The sequence below is a fragment of the Pagrus pagrus genome (genome assembly GCF_965226575.1).
Source record: "Pagrus pagrus genome assembly, chromosome: 15".
Lineage (NCBI taxonomy): Eukaryota > Metazoa > Chordata > Actinopteri > Spariformes > Sparidae > Pagrus > Pagrus pagrus.
In genome coordinates, this window is record NC_140199.1 from 11,387,104 (window position 1) to 11,403,907 (window position 16,804).

The window sequence follows — 16,804 nt, forward strand, 5'->3', positions numbered from 1 at the left end:
GATGGCTATATGGCCAACCTCCAGTCCACAAACCAACAGGTGACTTTAAAGTGGATTTACACTTGGTTTGGCATTGTTGCCACCGGTGTCTGGAACAACAAAGTAGCCTACCAAGTAAATAGCCTATGAGAGGAAAAGAGGTCTAGCAAAAGATTAGGCTAATTGGTCCAGTCAAACCATTGGCCATCAGTCAAAATGTGAGAAAAACACCTGGGACAGCAGTCGTGTCAGACGTTAAATAATACAGTCAACTAAGTATCTGCAGTCTAAATTAATTTGCATTCAACACAGAGGATCATTTTAGAATAAATATCACAAAGTGGCTCAGGTTTCAGGTAATGTATTGTACTTTACATGAGCCTTGTAAGTGTGTTTACCATGTCAACATTGATTTGGTCGTACCCGATGAAACATTGGTCTTAACATTTGGCTTTAAGATGAAGTGCTTGCAGGCAGCAGCACAGCAGCAGTTCCTGTGATACCCATATTAATGTCCTCTCTGCTGTACACCCAGAGCTCAGGGCAGAGCAGGAGAGGGTGGATAATTTATATCAAGTGTCAGGGGCTCACTATACCACGCTGTGATTGTCAGCATGATCCCATACGAATACTCTAAGTGTGCCACAAGCATTCGTATGCAATTGGCATCATTACATACATGCTATAGTTATTTTTATATGGAGCTTACTGTTTGTTTAACATGTAAAGTTGCCTCAGCCTGACAGCTCTGTGATGGTGGGAAAAACGTTCCTATGTTGTGCTTTCTGGAATAAAACATCAGAGGGGGAGTTCGGAGAATAAACCTGAGTGATCCAACTGTGCTCACCTACCACACCATGAAGAAGGGAATTCATTATCATGCAGAGAGTGATAGATTTTACCTTCACACACACTCGCGCTCTCTGTCTTTCCCATGTATGCACACACACACACACACACACACACACACCGTGAAGTTTACACCACTCAGGTATTGGCTGCTGGGGCTGAATCACACCCACGAGTGCGCAGATGGGTTACAACCAGCAGCGGACTCCACAGACTGCTTAAATCGATGAAGTCCTTGCAGGCAGAAACGACTGCCTCCCTGCTTCCTCCACGTTTAATACCAAGGCCTGTCTGGCTGTTTAAAGCGTTCAGAATCATCATTCATCATACATCACAGCCATTAGAGCGGACTGAGAGCATTTCTTTCAGAATAAGATTACCTCCCCTCCTCTTCCCGTTTGTCCATCCATTCTTGTTTTTCCTCATTGTGAAGTGTGTACTGTAGCTGTCCTAGTTTTTGCTGTCTTTTCGGAACAAAGAAGAAGCCTGTGCACTGTGTGACGTAATCGTTAATCTTCTCTGTGATTTCATCACAGCTTGCTTTATTGTTTACACTCTTCATTTCACTCACTCAGCATTCAAACCCAATCGTCAGAATAAATGGTGGCAATGTAGGTTTCTGCAAACCACGGATATGTTGAAACCTCTTGTTTCTTCAGGTTCAGTTTTCAGCTTTGTGTTGTGGCAACGCTGTGTTTATGCTCCGGTTAGGTTTAGGCACAAAAACCACTTGGATAGGGTTAGGAAAAGATCATGTTTTGGCTTAAGATACCTGGTTTTGTTGCCACAAACATGGCTGGAGATGTCCTTAAGTCGCCTTCAAAATATCAAGTGGAAAAATGTTGAAATCCTTGTCCAAGGACGCACATAATAGGGATGCTGAGGGTGCTGCAGCATCCCCTAAAACGAGGAAACGAGGCATCATAAAAACCGTCAATTGTTACAAAGAAGTGTGATGCAAACTCATGTCAGAGAGTATCCTCACTGCACTGCATTAATATAAAAGATGAGGCTGTTTATCCCCGGTATTAACATGTGTCTTTGGTGATCCAATCACAAAAGGCATCTCGAGTGACCACTTGGGATCGATCTCGCTTCAACAAAGGACTCTACAAATGTGAAGGTATCAGTGGTCTGCAGAAACGTTAGCTTCTAACATTTTTTTCTGCTGACTGGGCGGAGTATTCAGTACTCAACTCTTTGACTGACAAAAGGAAGAATATCCACTGAATATTGATCGTCATTTCCATGAGGACAAATCAGTATGTTGTGATCACAGAGGGTGAGAGGGAGGGAGTCCTACAGCTTGACTGTTGGCCTCTATCCAAACCCTGACATAGCTTAACTTTAGCCAGGAATACATTTTCACAGAGCGTGCTGGCAACTGGCCTCTCGATGTGATGCCAGTACATTATCACCTGCAGCACATGCTCTCTCCAGTGTGCCCTTGAGGCGAGCACTCGCAGGACCCCGAGCTGTCACACCTTGGCTGACCCTGCGCTCTAACTGGTCCGAGTGCTAAGATCCATTTGGTACTACAGAGTGCTGACCAGGGAGTCCACCTGAGAAATTTGAAGAAAAAAAAACAGTTTGCATGTTGTCCCCATCTCTGTGTGGGTTTCCTGCAGGTGCTCTGGCTTCATCCCCCAATCCAAAGACGTGCAGGTTAATTTGTGACTCTAAATTGCTTGTCAGCATGAACGTGAACGCGAATGGTTGTTTTTATCTCCATGTGTCAGCCATGTGATGATCTGGCAGCCAGTTGAACCGTACCTCACCTCTCGCACAATGTCAGCTAGGATTAGCTCAATCGCTGTGCAAAGGAAATACGAAAAGACCATTTATAGAGGCGTGGACAGAATAACACACAAGGAACACACAATCTAATACAATAGTCCCCAGTCAGTTTATGTTAAGACTGACGTACTCTAGTGCATTATTATCAAGAGCCGAAATAAACCAGTTACTTCATGACGAGTTTTATCAGGTTTGCAGCATGTGAGTGACTTATTGTAACCAAATTTAACAGCACTTTCAGTCATGATGGCATCCTGTAAATGTCTGCACTGATAATACTAATTATTGTGCAAGTGTTGATTAGATTAAAATGTCACATTTAATAAGATTCCAGTGGTTCAAAGACACAATTTCACATTTCACTCCCAGCATTCACACTTTGACGATGACTTAGTCATGAGCACAGCGCAGGTTGTTTGTCATACAAGGCATTGTTTTATTCCATGTTCTACCTATCAAACCTACAAACTAAAGTCTATTTACCATAACATTTCTTATACGATGCATTACCTCACGTGGAATTGAGTTTATTTTCATGCAGAAATCGTGTCCTGGACAGCATTTTATCCGCGGACTAAATCAACCCTGGAGGTGCCACAGAATTTAAATTTAAGCTGTTCCCCCTCACTGAATACATCCTCACACACCCCCTCCTTTATATTTCTCCCATAAAATCCAGTTGGCAGAAATCGATGTAGAAGCCAGATACAGGGAGAATGTGGCGAGCATTGGAGCTTGGTAATAGCCTGGTTCTGTGCGGCTGCAGATCTGGGGCTGCCTGCCACGGCTAATTCAATCTGTTGCCTCCAGAGCTAATGCCCCTGTCATTTTCAGGCATCCTGGTGGGGGTAAAACAGGAACTGGAGATACATTAGGGAGAGCATAGAGCCATGGTTAACCAGATAAATTGACATCAAACCCTGGCAGTGAAGTCAAAGTGATATTTACAAAACATTATAATGCAAAAGAACAACCGCTGAGAACATTTTCCCCATCGTTTAACTTTCAGAATGGTGTTACAGCTTTATGATAAAGAGAATAACCTGACTGCACTGAATCCTAAGCAGATAATCTCAAGGATACAGCTGTGCTGTTCTCCATGCAATCTACTGTATCTGACAGTAGATTGGTTTTGCCTTTTATTATATGCTGCAACCACAGTATTTTACTCCAGACTGCTGATGATTACATTAAAATGCACCATGTGATACCGTAGGGAGTAGTGTATATGAGCAACCAACAAGAATACATTCAAAATGAGTCACTTTTCCCTGACCAGGTGTAATTGAATCTGCTTTGCTGACAACTGTGCACATCCACTGTATGTCAGACACAGTAGATTCAATTATTCTCAGCCCCTGCCACAGGGAACCTGGACAAGATCTAATGATGCTTGACGGAGTCTTTGTGGTCCAGAAATCTTGATAACTCTCATTAAGCTAACAATCCAGAGAAAGAGGAAGAAGGGTGCTGTTAGCTCATTTGTCACAGTAGACGGGATATAAGCTCGTAATAATTCTGCAACTCTGCGAACATATAATTGCTTTGTGAAATACTATGAACGTCACATTAGTTTCTTCTGCATGGCTCGACCTAAAGATGCTCTTTTTTTTCATTATGTTTCTTCTTCACTCAGTCTTTCTCTCATTACTCCCCACAGTGTAGTGCTTGTGGAGAACATCCCAGAAGACATCTCCTTCTTAGACAACGGCACATCCCACGTCCCGCTCTCAGAGGGGTGGTACAACTTACTGGACCGAGCTAACCGGGCCGTGGAGATTGTTTCCCCGCTTTGGCTCCTCAACTCCTCCGATTATGAATCAAGCTTCCAGCCCGCTGCCAGACAGGTACAACCGGAGCAAGCCAAGAGAGACTTGACTGTGCTTTGTTTGAATTTTGTCACTAAGCACTGCACAGCTACCACATCTCATATTTACAGTATATCTTGAAAAGACAGAAGACAGACAAGACAAATGACAGTGATATTTAAGTGAAAAGCCAAAAAGATCACCAGAATCAATACCTCCAACTGATCTCGGTGATAAAATACTAGTCCGGACCGGTTTTCAAGCTGCTTGAAGCGAGCTGTTCATTTTGGATACACACACATACACACACACACACACACACACACACACACACACACACACACACACACAAATACACACAAAGTTGTATGTCAGGACTAATAAAAGCCTGTTGCTGTTGATTGGACTGTAATATCTCCTTGCAGAGGCCTCGGGGCAGAGAGGAGCTAATGGCCTTTCAGCCTGTAGCAATCTCAGCAAACAGCTGCCATAATAGACACCTCATCAGGAGAGAGGCTGGACTGGAAAATTTAACACACTGCAAAGTTATATGAGGGGCAGATGCTCTTGTAGCAGACGTGCACTGCGGGTGTTGTCACTCTTACTAGTCTCAGTAACTAGTCTTCTTAAATGGTGATATGAAGCCCATTTTAGCAAACTCACATCACAAATGTCTCAATCTTTCTCTAGCCTCCCCATCTCCATCTTATTTGCAATTTGTATGTATTTAAGAGGAATCAGTAAGGGATGATGAGGAGTTTTACCTTTACTTACTTCTTCAGAGGACTTCATGCAGTCGCATATTTTGTTCATTATCAGCTATTTTAGTTTGGTGAAAAACTGGAAAGCCTTTGGATCAAAACAAAGGCTTCACCGTGACTACAAATGTTCTGTCACTCATCATGCACATCCTTTTTAGGTTTCTATTTTTATTTGTTGTTGGAAGTTTGTGATTGGGTACTTGAATGACCTGTGGTAGCTGTCAAGACGGCACAAACGCAGAAAAAATGTCACCTGCAAATATGAATACTTGATCAAAACAACAAAGAAACACTAGACATCACAGTCGGCTGCAGATAAAGGACCTCCGGGAAATGTAGCACAAAACCAACACAGAAATGGCTGCTCATGGTGCCACAATATTAAAGACAACCTAAGCGATACACAAGAATCTTGTTTGAATACAAAGTGCGTGGATTTCATGTGACAGCAGAGGTGTTTTGATGTGTTTCTCTCAGGGCCGGGCTCTGCTGTCCAAGCTGCAGGGGCTGAAAGCTCGAGGTGTCAATCTGAAGATCTCCAGCGGGATCATCGACTCGACTGAGCTCAGCACGCTCGACAAACACTGTCAGCTCTCACTCTCACTGTATTATACATTCAGTGTGTCTGTGCTCAAACATGCTGCAGCTTAGCTCTGTCTGTTTATTCTCTCTCCCTATTTGTCCCGCTTAATTCTTTTAATCTCTACATCTCTTTCCATCTTTCATTTCACCTGTCTTTGTGTTTCATTTCCTTATCGATTCAGTTTGTTTGTTGCCAGATCTGCCTTTATGCCTCTCCTCGTATCATGTTTTATTTATGCATTTTAATGGCAGCCTTTTGTCTTTTGCTCAGTCTCTGTTTCTGTCTCACTCTCCGATATCAGATGCTGAGGTCCACTATATAAACATGACAGCTCTGACCAAAGGCCACCTCCTCTCCTCCTTCTGGGTGGTCGATAGGAGGCATTTCTACATCGGCAGCGCCAGCATGGACTGGAGATCACTGGCCACAGTATCCACAATCCACCACACATCACAGCGCACACAGAAACACACACACATATGCATAACCACCCATGAAAGCATCTGAGAAAATGCAACATCATGATCGTATTCTTGTAAATTCTGAATCTGCATTGTAACACAAATTATGCTAATGTAAACCCTCTGCTGTCATTTTGTATTGAGAGGGGATTTGAGTTCGTATATTCAAAGCCCCTACTGTAAAGTAAAGTGCTTTGATAATGCTCCTCTGGCTCAGACTCTAATGTAAAGAGTGTAATTTAAAGTTCCCAGCCCTCTAATACAAAAGGGTAAAATAATTACAGTAATATCATGACCACAGGGTAATTAATTTGGCAAATGTAGACAGACTTGATATGTGCATCACCAGAGGTACTATACAAGTCCTTTACTCTGAAAAATTACTCAAAATAGATGTGTAGAGGTACCCTAAAGGTTGCATTTTCCAGATATAATAGAAGATTTGGTTGATATATTTTCTGGCACAGTCTACTACACATACCTGCGTATACGTATAAGTCATGAACCCGATCAAAACACAATGGTACAGACAGTGTTTGTGCACAAGTTACATCCTTGTCTTCTGCTTCAAAAAGTCATAGACGGGGCTTTCAAGGTGGGACGGCAGCCAAAAATAGAGAGTGGCCATTCTTTCATCTCCTTCTTCAAAGCTGAGCTTCTTGCACAGTTCATTAAAGTGCGGACCCCCTTTGTTAGGCAGCTTCATCTATCTTTAGAAACCCCAGAGATTTCTTTATGCATCCTGACATCAATTCTTATCAATTCAAATTCATAATATTTCACATTCACAATCCAGTATTAGCTGTTGGCCTAATATCTTTATTAGTTTTTCTCAGTTTTTCATGGTGAAGTCAAATTATTGACTGTATTTTTAGTTGATTTTGGCGAGCATGCTGGTATGTTTTCAGTCGTGTTGAATAAGAATGTTTGAAGTTAGATCTGAGCTGTATTGAGGATTACTGCTCATGTGTCCTGGACACTGCAGGGAGAGAATAAATGTGTGGACTGAAAGAGAGAAAGGCAATTTAGAGGCTGAGAACCTGAATTTGAGAAGTGCCTCTTTGAAATGAAAATGCAGCGAGAGAGCAAATGAAAAAAAAATGGGAACAGAGAGAAGAGCCACTGTAGTGTATTCCTCTCTTCTCTTCTGACTGTAATTGGATGAGACTTGTGGACAACATGGCCTGACGAGGGGAAGAAGGTGATGTGGTTAAGATTACTGGTGGGGATGACGAGCATCTTTTATACTGAAAATCTTTAGAGCAATGATAATAACATTCAAGATAACAACAAAATTATTTATGTAAATGTTGGCTTCCTCCTTGCTTTGGGTGATCTAACAGAGATTGTGTTTGTCCTCCAGAGGAAGGAGCTGGGTGTGTTGGTGTACAACTGCAGCTGTCTGGCTCTGGACCTCCACAGAGTTTTCAGCCTCTACTGGGGGCTCCAGTATAAAGACTTCATCCCCTCCTTCTGGTCCAAGCGCCTCTTTGCCCTCTTCAACAAGGATTCACCACTGGACCTCACTATCAACAGCTCAAAGGCTCAGGCCTTCATCTCTGTAAGTGACACAGTATATTGTAGTCTTGTTGAAGTTACAGTAATCACATAAAACATGAGACATATGTCAGTTTGTTGTCTATGCAACCATGTTAAGTATTTGTGGTCTAAAGTTTGACTCAATGGGCTCTAGTACGCATAATCAACCAGACAGCAGCATTCAGCTGCCCTGAATTACTTACACCGAAAAAGGATATTAGATTTAATTGGTGGCTTACATAATCCATTTAATGTGAATGATAGCATACAGACCAAGGTGAGCTTCAGTGTTTGGTTCAATTTACCTCAAGTCTATAATTCAGTGACTAACAGTCCTTTCTCAAAGCACTTATCTTAATCAGGAGAAGCACAGGTGTAATTAACATTATAAACTCTAGTTTCAGAGCTTTAGTATTGTGCATGATGGCCCACTGAGATGTCGTACAGGGACACCTAATTAAACTGAGTTCTTTCTTCATCATTAATGAAATATTGCTTCACCTGTGCATTATCTGTTAACACAAATTAAACTGTCTGCGGTAACAAATGTCTTTTGTGCATGAGCTCACTGGCAATGTCACTATTCCCTATATAATAGACATTCAATAGTTTACTCTATGGGGGCAGGAAATGAAATTTCATTCCTAAAATTGCATTGTGGGATTGTAAGCATATAGTACATTTTTATTCTATTGTGTGAATTGTTGAGGCCACTGTATGTAACATAAATGCCCTGCTCAGAGTTAGAAAACACTCTTTTTGGACAAATGCTGTATTCCCTTGCTCCTCGCATGGTCCCATTTCTCGAGTTGGGAAGCTGTTCTTCCGACCGGGAGCAACATGGACACCAAAAAGCCTTAAAACAACACGCTGACAGCTGCTTCTAGTATTTGAGTGACAAGGCAGAGCAAAGAGAATGATACAATAACTATACAATACATGACTTTGGTAAATGTTTCTTACCCATCAACCCAACGTTTACCTTCAACCACCATGTTTCAGCGTCATATGACGTCAACTCGTTCCACCTGTGCTTTTCCTGTTATGACAAGTCAAATTGTCTGCTGTGAAAAAGTCTATTATCAGACGCAGTTAATTTCAAGAGCAAATATTTAAGATAATAGCAAGGGAGACTTTTTAAATAGTGAGGGAGGGAATGAAATTGTCTACCGCTGACTCAAGCGTGTCAACCGGCTCCACTGCAGGTGACAGCTCGGTGGGAGAGTAAATTTTTCATACAGAGTGTCTCTGCAGGACACTGTGTCTTTCAGTGCTGTCATCTCCCTGGACATGAGTGATGGTGATGTCTCTTACCTGCAGGAGAAAACTTTTGATTTAGCTCAGGCTGTCCGTCTCTACAAGATTAACATCAACACAAAAATGCACACGCAAAGCACACACTCATACTTAAACATTCACACTGTCAGCAGGGAGTTAGAACTTAACACCTCAAGGCTAAAACAAAGTAAGACAATTAAAGCTAATGGTAATTTAGGGTAACAGTTATGATTATGAGAGCTCAGTTTGTTGTTATGATGATAACAATGCTAACGATAATGACGCTAATTGTCTCTGTTGTTTTCCCTCCTCTGATGACAGACCTCCCCAGATGTTTTCATCCCCAAAGAACGTAGCAATGATCTTGAAGCCATTTCCAGAGTCATCCAGGAGGCACGCCACTTCATATACATCTCCATCATCGACTACCTGCCCCTCCTGAGCCGGAACGCTCACAGGTTAGAAACACTGTCAGAGCTGCTTTCTTTGAATATGAGTTGACAGGCATTTATCATCAAAAGCTTGGATGCCTTGCTTTGTTTCAAACGCTTAAACTCTTTGTATGCCTGGCTGCGTGCCCACATTTTTGAGTGTGCGTTTGTATCCGTGCCAAGGTACTGGTCTCGTATCGACGGTCTTATCCGGGAGGCTCTGATCCTGAGGAAGGTCCGAGTTCGTCTGCTGATAAGTTGCTGGGAAAAGACTGAGCCACTTAGTTTCAACTTCCTCTGGTCCCTGAGGAGTCTGTGCATGGAGCAGGCCAACTGCTCACTGGAAGTTGTAAGTATGAGGCCGCTATGTACTATTTTAAACTCTACAGACACACTTTGTCAATGCTCACTGCACCATTCTCTGCATGTGTGTGTGTGTGTGTGTGTGTAGAAGTTCTTCAACCCCAGAGTGCAGAGAGATGGCAGTCTCCAGGGAATAAACCACAACCGGTTTATGGTGACAGACAAAGCAATCTATTTGGGTGAGCTCATCGACCGCACTTTATGACTGTGTCCTATATGCCTCTGCTCACTTCCTGCAAATCTCATTTTCAGTCGGCTTAAACGAAAAGTTCAGCATCTTCGGGAAGTACGGCAACTTGTTTAAGAGGGTGTAATGAGGAGATCGATACCACTCTTGGGTGCATTAAGAGAAGCAAGAGCCGTGAGGAGATTTGCATATTTTAGGATGAAGACTGGAAGTCAGGGTAGACAACTAGTCTGACTCTCTCTAAAGGTCAAAAATACTACCAGCACCTCAAAAGTGTAAGGACCCATATTGGAGAAAGTCAGATTTATGTCTTTTTTAAAGCAGGTCTGGGCGCAATATGAATACTGTTAAAGTATCACAACGCTCGATCCACAGAGAAATGCACTCAGCCTGTATTCTGAAATGTTTGCACAGCGGGTGGTACCTGCACAGGCCTGTAAGAGATGACAAATTAGAGAAGACTGGGCTTTTTGGGAGGGGGGCTAAAAGAGAAAGGCACTCAAATGGAGGGTTCAGTCAGGGGGCGAATAGAGGTGCTGCAACAACAAACAGTATGAGACAAAAAAAATAACTTCAAAGTTCCCATGAAGTCAAAATATATGTTCATGTATGTTTATCACTTAAGTCTTTCTCCATTTCATTCGTACACCAGTATCAGGCCAGATAATTAATAGTTTTGTTGGTGTTCTTAACAGTATCGTAGAGTTTTTGTGAAAAAATGTCGATGACTCATCCTGCAATCCTGGGCATTTACTAATTTTTCAGCTAATAAATAATTTTCATGATGCTGCTATGGATATATAAAAAAATAACTGGAGTATTGTACAAAACACAACTTTATAACTTGTTCAAAAAGAACTTTCTAACTTGTTCAAAGACACAGCCTTTTCATTTTATTCACTGATTTGGGTAAAACTGGGTCATATTTTAAGGAGAAATATTTTCTGATTTTCCCTTTAATGTCCTCCAGCTTTTCTGCCTCATATCTGGTCAGATAGCTTTACTTGTTGCTGCAAACCAGTAGCCTGCCAGTGAATAACTCCAAACTGGGGCTGTACGCAGCCTCAATATCCACAGCATGTTTGCAGCTGTTTGTTCTTAAAGGAAACATTTAAACAAATAGCGCTCCACTAGCTTTAAAATGAGCATAATGAGACCTTCAATTTTTCAATTAAAGCAACTACAAGGATGAGTCTGCTGGATACTGAAGACAAAAGATGACGATGGTCAAACAAAGTCAACTTTTAAACTGTTTTAGTGTCGTACTGTATACCACCTGACTATAGAGCCGGTTCTTTCCTCCAGCTGTCAGATCCCTCAATTAATCATCAGCACTCCACCCTAAAAACAATGTTTTAATTTTATTACTTATCTGACCTGGATAAGTCAGAATCCCACAGTGGCAGCCATGAAGAATAACTATATTAATTATTTAGAAATAGCCAATCATCTCCCTAATGGAGCTGTAGTTTCTGTGCTTCTGTAGACCATACAGAGGGATCGGTATTAAAGAGACTGAGACTGTTTCATAACAAATTAAAAGTTCCTTGTAGTATGTTTAATGTGATTTATTTCATTTGCCTAATCCTTGCACAAACAGTAGAGCAAAAATGACGTTTGTTTATAGTTTTAGATGGAATAACGTGGTGCAAATATTTCTTGATGATCAGAAGTTTATACTGCCGCCCAGTACTTCAGGATGTCAGGCAAAGCTGCTCTTCACCAAGACATAGTCACAACACTTAACTCCTGCAACACCACAGATTGTTGTGTTTACATTACTGTAAGAAAAAGCTTACAGACTTGGTGCTTTAAAAGTGCTGATACTCTATTTTTGAAGTTTGAAAAGAGACAGGCTAGCTGTTTCCTAGCTGAGCCAAGCTAATCACCCCCTGGCTCCTCTTGTACTTAGTACACGGACATGAAAGTAGTATCGATCTTCTCATCATCTTCTTATCATATAACTCAGTAAGAAAGCAAAGTATTTCCAAAGATTGATCTTTCCTGGAAGTTGAAAAAACTTCAGTATATTTATCCACTATTACTGTTTTTTGCACTAAAAGATATTTTTGAGATAGAACTATGGTCATTTACTTGTTTCTTCCTCTGTGTCCTGAAAGGTAACCTTGACTGGGTGGGGAATGAGTTCACCTTTAATGCAGGAGCCGGCCTGGTGATCAGTCAGTCAGAGGGCGAGGACAGGAACTCTACGGTGGTGGAGCAGCTACGGGCATCATTCGAGAGGGACTGGTTTTCACGTTACACCCGCTCTCTGCAGGCCAATAAGATCCCTGTCTGCAACAAACACCAGATCAAAAGGCTTGTGTCAGTGAAATCTAGCCACATAGACAATGGACCGGTGCCTATCAGAACAGGCCAGCACGATAACGGACCTGCACCAATGAGAAACAGCCACAGAGACGACGGACAGACGCCACTTAAAACGAGGCACCATGACGACAGACTAACCAAAATAAGCCACCAAGGCATGGCAAACGGATTGGTGCCAGTTATAGACAGTTATCAAGAGAGGGGACGAGTCAAAATGAGTCACCCCGACAACAGACAGGTACAAATCAAAGACAATCACCATGACAATCCCGTGGATCCACGCAGTCAGTCAGCTGAGAGCAGCGGCAGCAGAGAGATCTCCAATGGGGCTCTGTGACCACAAAGCGTGATGGGTTCCTTTTAGCTGTATAATGTTTGGAGAACTGCTCTCTCAGACTTGACACACTGGGACTTTGTAGCATTTTTATTATTATTGTTTTGAAGAAAACTTTGATGAAGATCCGGTTTGTAGGACTTGATAATGTGCACGAAAGATCTCAGGAAGGAAAGCGAAGGCTCGTCTGCAGTCTGGCACTTTTGATGGATTTTTTTTAAAGAATGAAACCAAAACTTTTTGGTTAAGCAGAAACTCTGATTAATACACTGTAATAATAACTTATATTGCTACTTATTTAATCTTTTTTCGCTCCTTTTGGGGGTCTCTTAAGCAAAGGAAACAGATGAACTCGTATTGATTGCCTAATTATTGTCTGTCACTGAAGCTGTTAGTGGCAGTCATCATTTATCACCCTTTAAACGCGGGACTCACACCTGCATGCCTATGCAGAGATGGGAGGCAGTGCAGCACGTGTAGCTACACTAGCTACATCTAGCAGTGGAAGACTTTCTACACAGCTTTACATGTTTTGGATCTCTTAATGCCTCTGTACTCAGATTGGTAGCAGATACTTTGGCCTCATGTAAATAGTTTAGTGCATCTCCAGCAGTGTTCTGACTAAGTTATTGTGCATACCTACTTTCATTATTCTTACTTTTTTTCACCATCCATCATCTTTTCAGTTGTTAGATTATCTCCCTTTATAGGACATGAAACCTGGAACACAGCAGCGTAACATCATCCCAGCATTCGACCCTCCCATCCTGAGCGTGATGTCAGAGGAAAATGGTCGCCATGCAAATATGGTTTGTTGCTAACTGTTAGATTGGGTGAAATGACATTAATAAAAACAGACAACCTCATTATTCAAGTGTGTCACGAGTCGGAAAGAGACTTATATTGAAATCTGTTGCCATTTTTGCATTTAAATTATTTATAATTGACTACCAGCCTATTAACGCACATCCCTCTAAAGGGTTATAATGTGTTTGTATCGAGGATTCAAAATTGCAATTTCCTTTACAATTATGAAAACACAAGGAAATTAACATTGCCATTACTCTTGTAATGGAAACAACCCCATAACTCTTTGTGAGTGCTGTCCCACAGTTGATGAACTGAGGCTCTAAAGGGATTGATCAAATCATGTCCACCATGTTTTCATCTCAATACCACAAGCACTTATTGGCGTATGTAGAGCGGTAACACTACGAGTCGTATATCTCTCCACAGCACTGTGGTGTTTATCATTTTATTTTATGGAGGTCATAATTGAATTAGATGATGCACCTATTCTACTGTTTATTACATGACACCAAATGTACTATGGCCTGGAATTTTCTGCCACAGCTTCCATTAGTTAAAGTCATTGGTGGGTATTTTTCCCCCGGAGGAACAGAGGTTATTGATCTGAAAAGGGTCCTTATTGATAATCATTCCAGTTCCCATACACAAATCCTGGGAAGGAAAGGAATTGAAAGGTTATCTATGGTGTTCTTCCAATTGCACTGTTGTGACTTATTGAACAAATACTAAAGGAGCAGTTAGAAGAAGGGGCCAGAGGGTCTCTGCTGTCAGCCAAATCAATACAATGAATTTTTAACAGCTTGACAGTCGGCAGTTGCTGCAGTTTAACCTCAAGGACGTGGTGGTCTGTAACGTCACGCCTGTGACTGAATATATATTACATTTACCATGTAGAGGGAGAACTAAAAAAATATATTCTTGTTAGTACAGAGCAAGTAATTTACCCTGGACAGAGAGCTTGTAGCACCTTTAATTTGTGTTTTGAATGACTGCATGTCAGTTTAGGACCTCTACACAATCTTTTATATGAGTCCAACTTTTTGTAACTATGCTTGCGGGATTAATATGTAGAGATATTTTAAACTTCCAAAGTCGTTAATCAAGGAAACAGGAAAGCATGACCAGAGAGATCTGAACAGTGACGTCTTTATCAACAGTATGCAGGGTGTTTGTGGTTTAATGTGAAAACAGCACATGTGTAATCAGTGTTTTGTGTGTGCACGAAGTAAATACTTTAATTGCAGGCACAATGCAGAGAAGGTTTGGCTGTAACCATAAATGATTACAAGCAGGCAGTCATTGTGGTAAAGTGATATATCATATGATGTCTGCATCTGTATACAGTATTTGTGCCTGCTCTGTTTGTGCTACAGGTCAAATGTAACGACAAACACTTAGTTCTGTTATAACATGTTCCCATTATGTACAGGGAGGACACATGTAGCTGAACCACTGACACTCGTGTAAAATCAAAAACACACCGCCTGACAATTGTAATCTGGTCATAATGGGTAACTTCTGCCATCTAGAGGATGTCACGAGGAAGAAAATTTCTTCTCACTTCTCTGCTGCAATATGACATGAACCTTTAAAATCAGCCAGTAACACTTTATAATAACCATCATTAATAAATGATAAATTCATAGTTAATTAAACTTTAGTTAATAGTTATTTCACTGTTAACACACAATGAAAGGCTTTAAAATCCATTTATTACTGCCACCATGGAGGTTGTTTTTTAAATGTGTTTTACCCCTTGTCAGTTTGTTTGTTTGTTGGTTTGTAAATAGGATTACACAAAAACTACTTAATGGATTTCCGCAAAACTTGTATGGAGGAGGGGTCTCGACCCAGAATAGACCCCTTTAACTTTTGGCGCGGATCTGGAGAAAAAAAAGGATGGATCCAGGATTTTTGTTAATTTCTCAGGGAATAATGCATGGATCTTGATGAAAATTGTTTGTAAACAGTGAAATATCTCTTAACTAAAGTTAAATTAATGTTTTATAATGGTTCACAACTACTGTTTAAAACAATTATTAAAAAATGTTTTATTAAAGGCAGCGACATGGGAATGTAAGTTGGAACTGGAATCATGTTGGCAACACAGTATAGTACAGGAAGTGATCTTATAAGGCATTAAAGTATGAAACAAGAATAATGTCATAATAATAACAATTATATGTTTAATTCTAATATGCACTAAACGAAAAAACCTACTTTCCTTTGCTGCTTTATGTAACACTCTTCTCTTTCTTATAAACTGAGACATAACTCTAATATGACATTAACAGGTGTATGAATGTAAACACAATCATCTGTTTCTTTTGTTTCTTCCATATAGAGCGAGTAGAACTTAAAGAGTGTTTTCTCAATAATAATGTCCACAGAGCGCTACATGTCCACACTGTACAGCTTGTTTTCTGGACTCAAATTCATGACTTTTATGCTGCTACTATCTATGATTGTTCACAGGGGGAGGGGGCAGGGATGCTGCCAATGTGCCCTGTACCCAGGTCTTTGTGTACCTTCTTTTTGTGTATTTGTTTTTAAACTATTTTGATAACCAGGAACAGTGATTATTTTCCAGTTAACTGGGACTAGAACTACACCTTTAATGAGAAATTTTCAATGGAGATTATGTAGCTATGGAGCACAGAACACACGGTACACAGATGCCAACGGTTTTCAATCTGCTACATGCAAATTGAAAAAACAGGGATGTCTCTGTATCATCGGTTGTGCACTGACCATCTGTCCATCCCTCCAGTGAGATGAAAGTACTCTATGAAATGTACTGTTCTAGATGGGTTTGCTGCGAACAGACTGAAGGATTATTGCTGACTGGTTCATTTTAAATGCTCACTGTCCAAGCTTTTGAATGTTGCCTACCTTTATTCTGTTGAATTTTTCCGGCATGACTGCTGCTTGCATGCCCTGCCTTTATGAACTGTGCACAGTAGCTATGAGCCTTTCTAGGGATAATGATACTAATTAAATCTTATATACCTTTAAAAAAAATACAGAAGGAATGTATATTTATTGAATAACCTTGTTAATGCACACTGCTGAATTATCAGATTGCTAAGTTTTTACTCTTAATAATAAAAACTCTTAGCTTTTTGTGTCTGTTTGTGGGTGTTTTGTGTGTGAATGAGTTTAAGTATAGGTTACTTGTGTTTCCTGAACACAAATGCTGTTAATTAAAGCAAGGTGGCTTACCTCAGAAGTTAATCCTTAGTACAACACTGCACTGTGGCTGTCAATCAGGCCCTATATGTAGGCCAGTATAG

The 16,804-nt window shown here is 40.9% G+C and overlaps 1 protein-coding gene across 2 annotated transcripts in view; it reads left to right on the forward strand.

Annotated features, from left to right (window-relative positions):
• LOC311270931 (inactive phospholipase D5) overlaps positions 1-16,634 on the forward strand; it is a 64,762-nt gene extending 48,128 nt beyond the window's left edge. For both annotated transcript variants that reach the window (XM_084376197.1, XM_084376198.1), the window contains exons 3-10: positions 4,286-4,472; positions 5,672-5,780; positions 6,079-6,206; positions 7,602-7,799; positions 9,377-9,513; positions 9,670-9,835; positions 9,938-10,028; positions 12,157-16,634. In XM_084376197.1, the coding sequence (XP_084232323.1) occupies positions 4,286-4,472; positions 5,672-5,780; positions 6,079-6,206; positions 7,602-7,799; positions 9,377-9,513; positions 9,670-9,835; positions 9,938-10,028; positions 12,157-12,704 (1,564 nt within the window). In that variant the 3' untranslated portion in view covers positions 12,705-16,634. The remainder of the gene's footprint in view (positions 1-4,285; positions 4,473-5,671; positions 5,781-6,078; positions 6,207-7,601; positions 7,800-9,376; positions 9,514-9,669; positions 9,836-9,937; positions 10,029-12,156) is intronic.
• Positions 16,635-16,804: the final 170 nt, after the last annotated feature.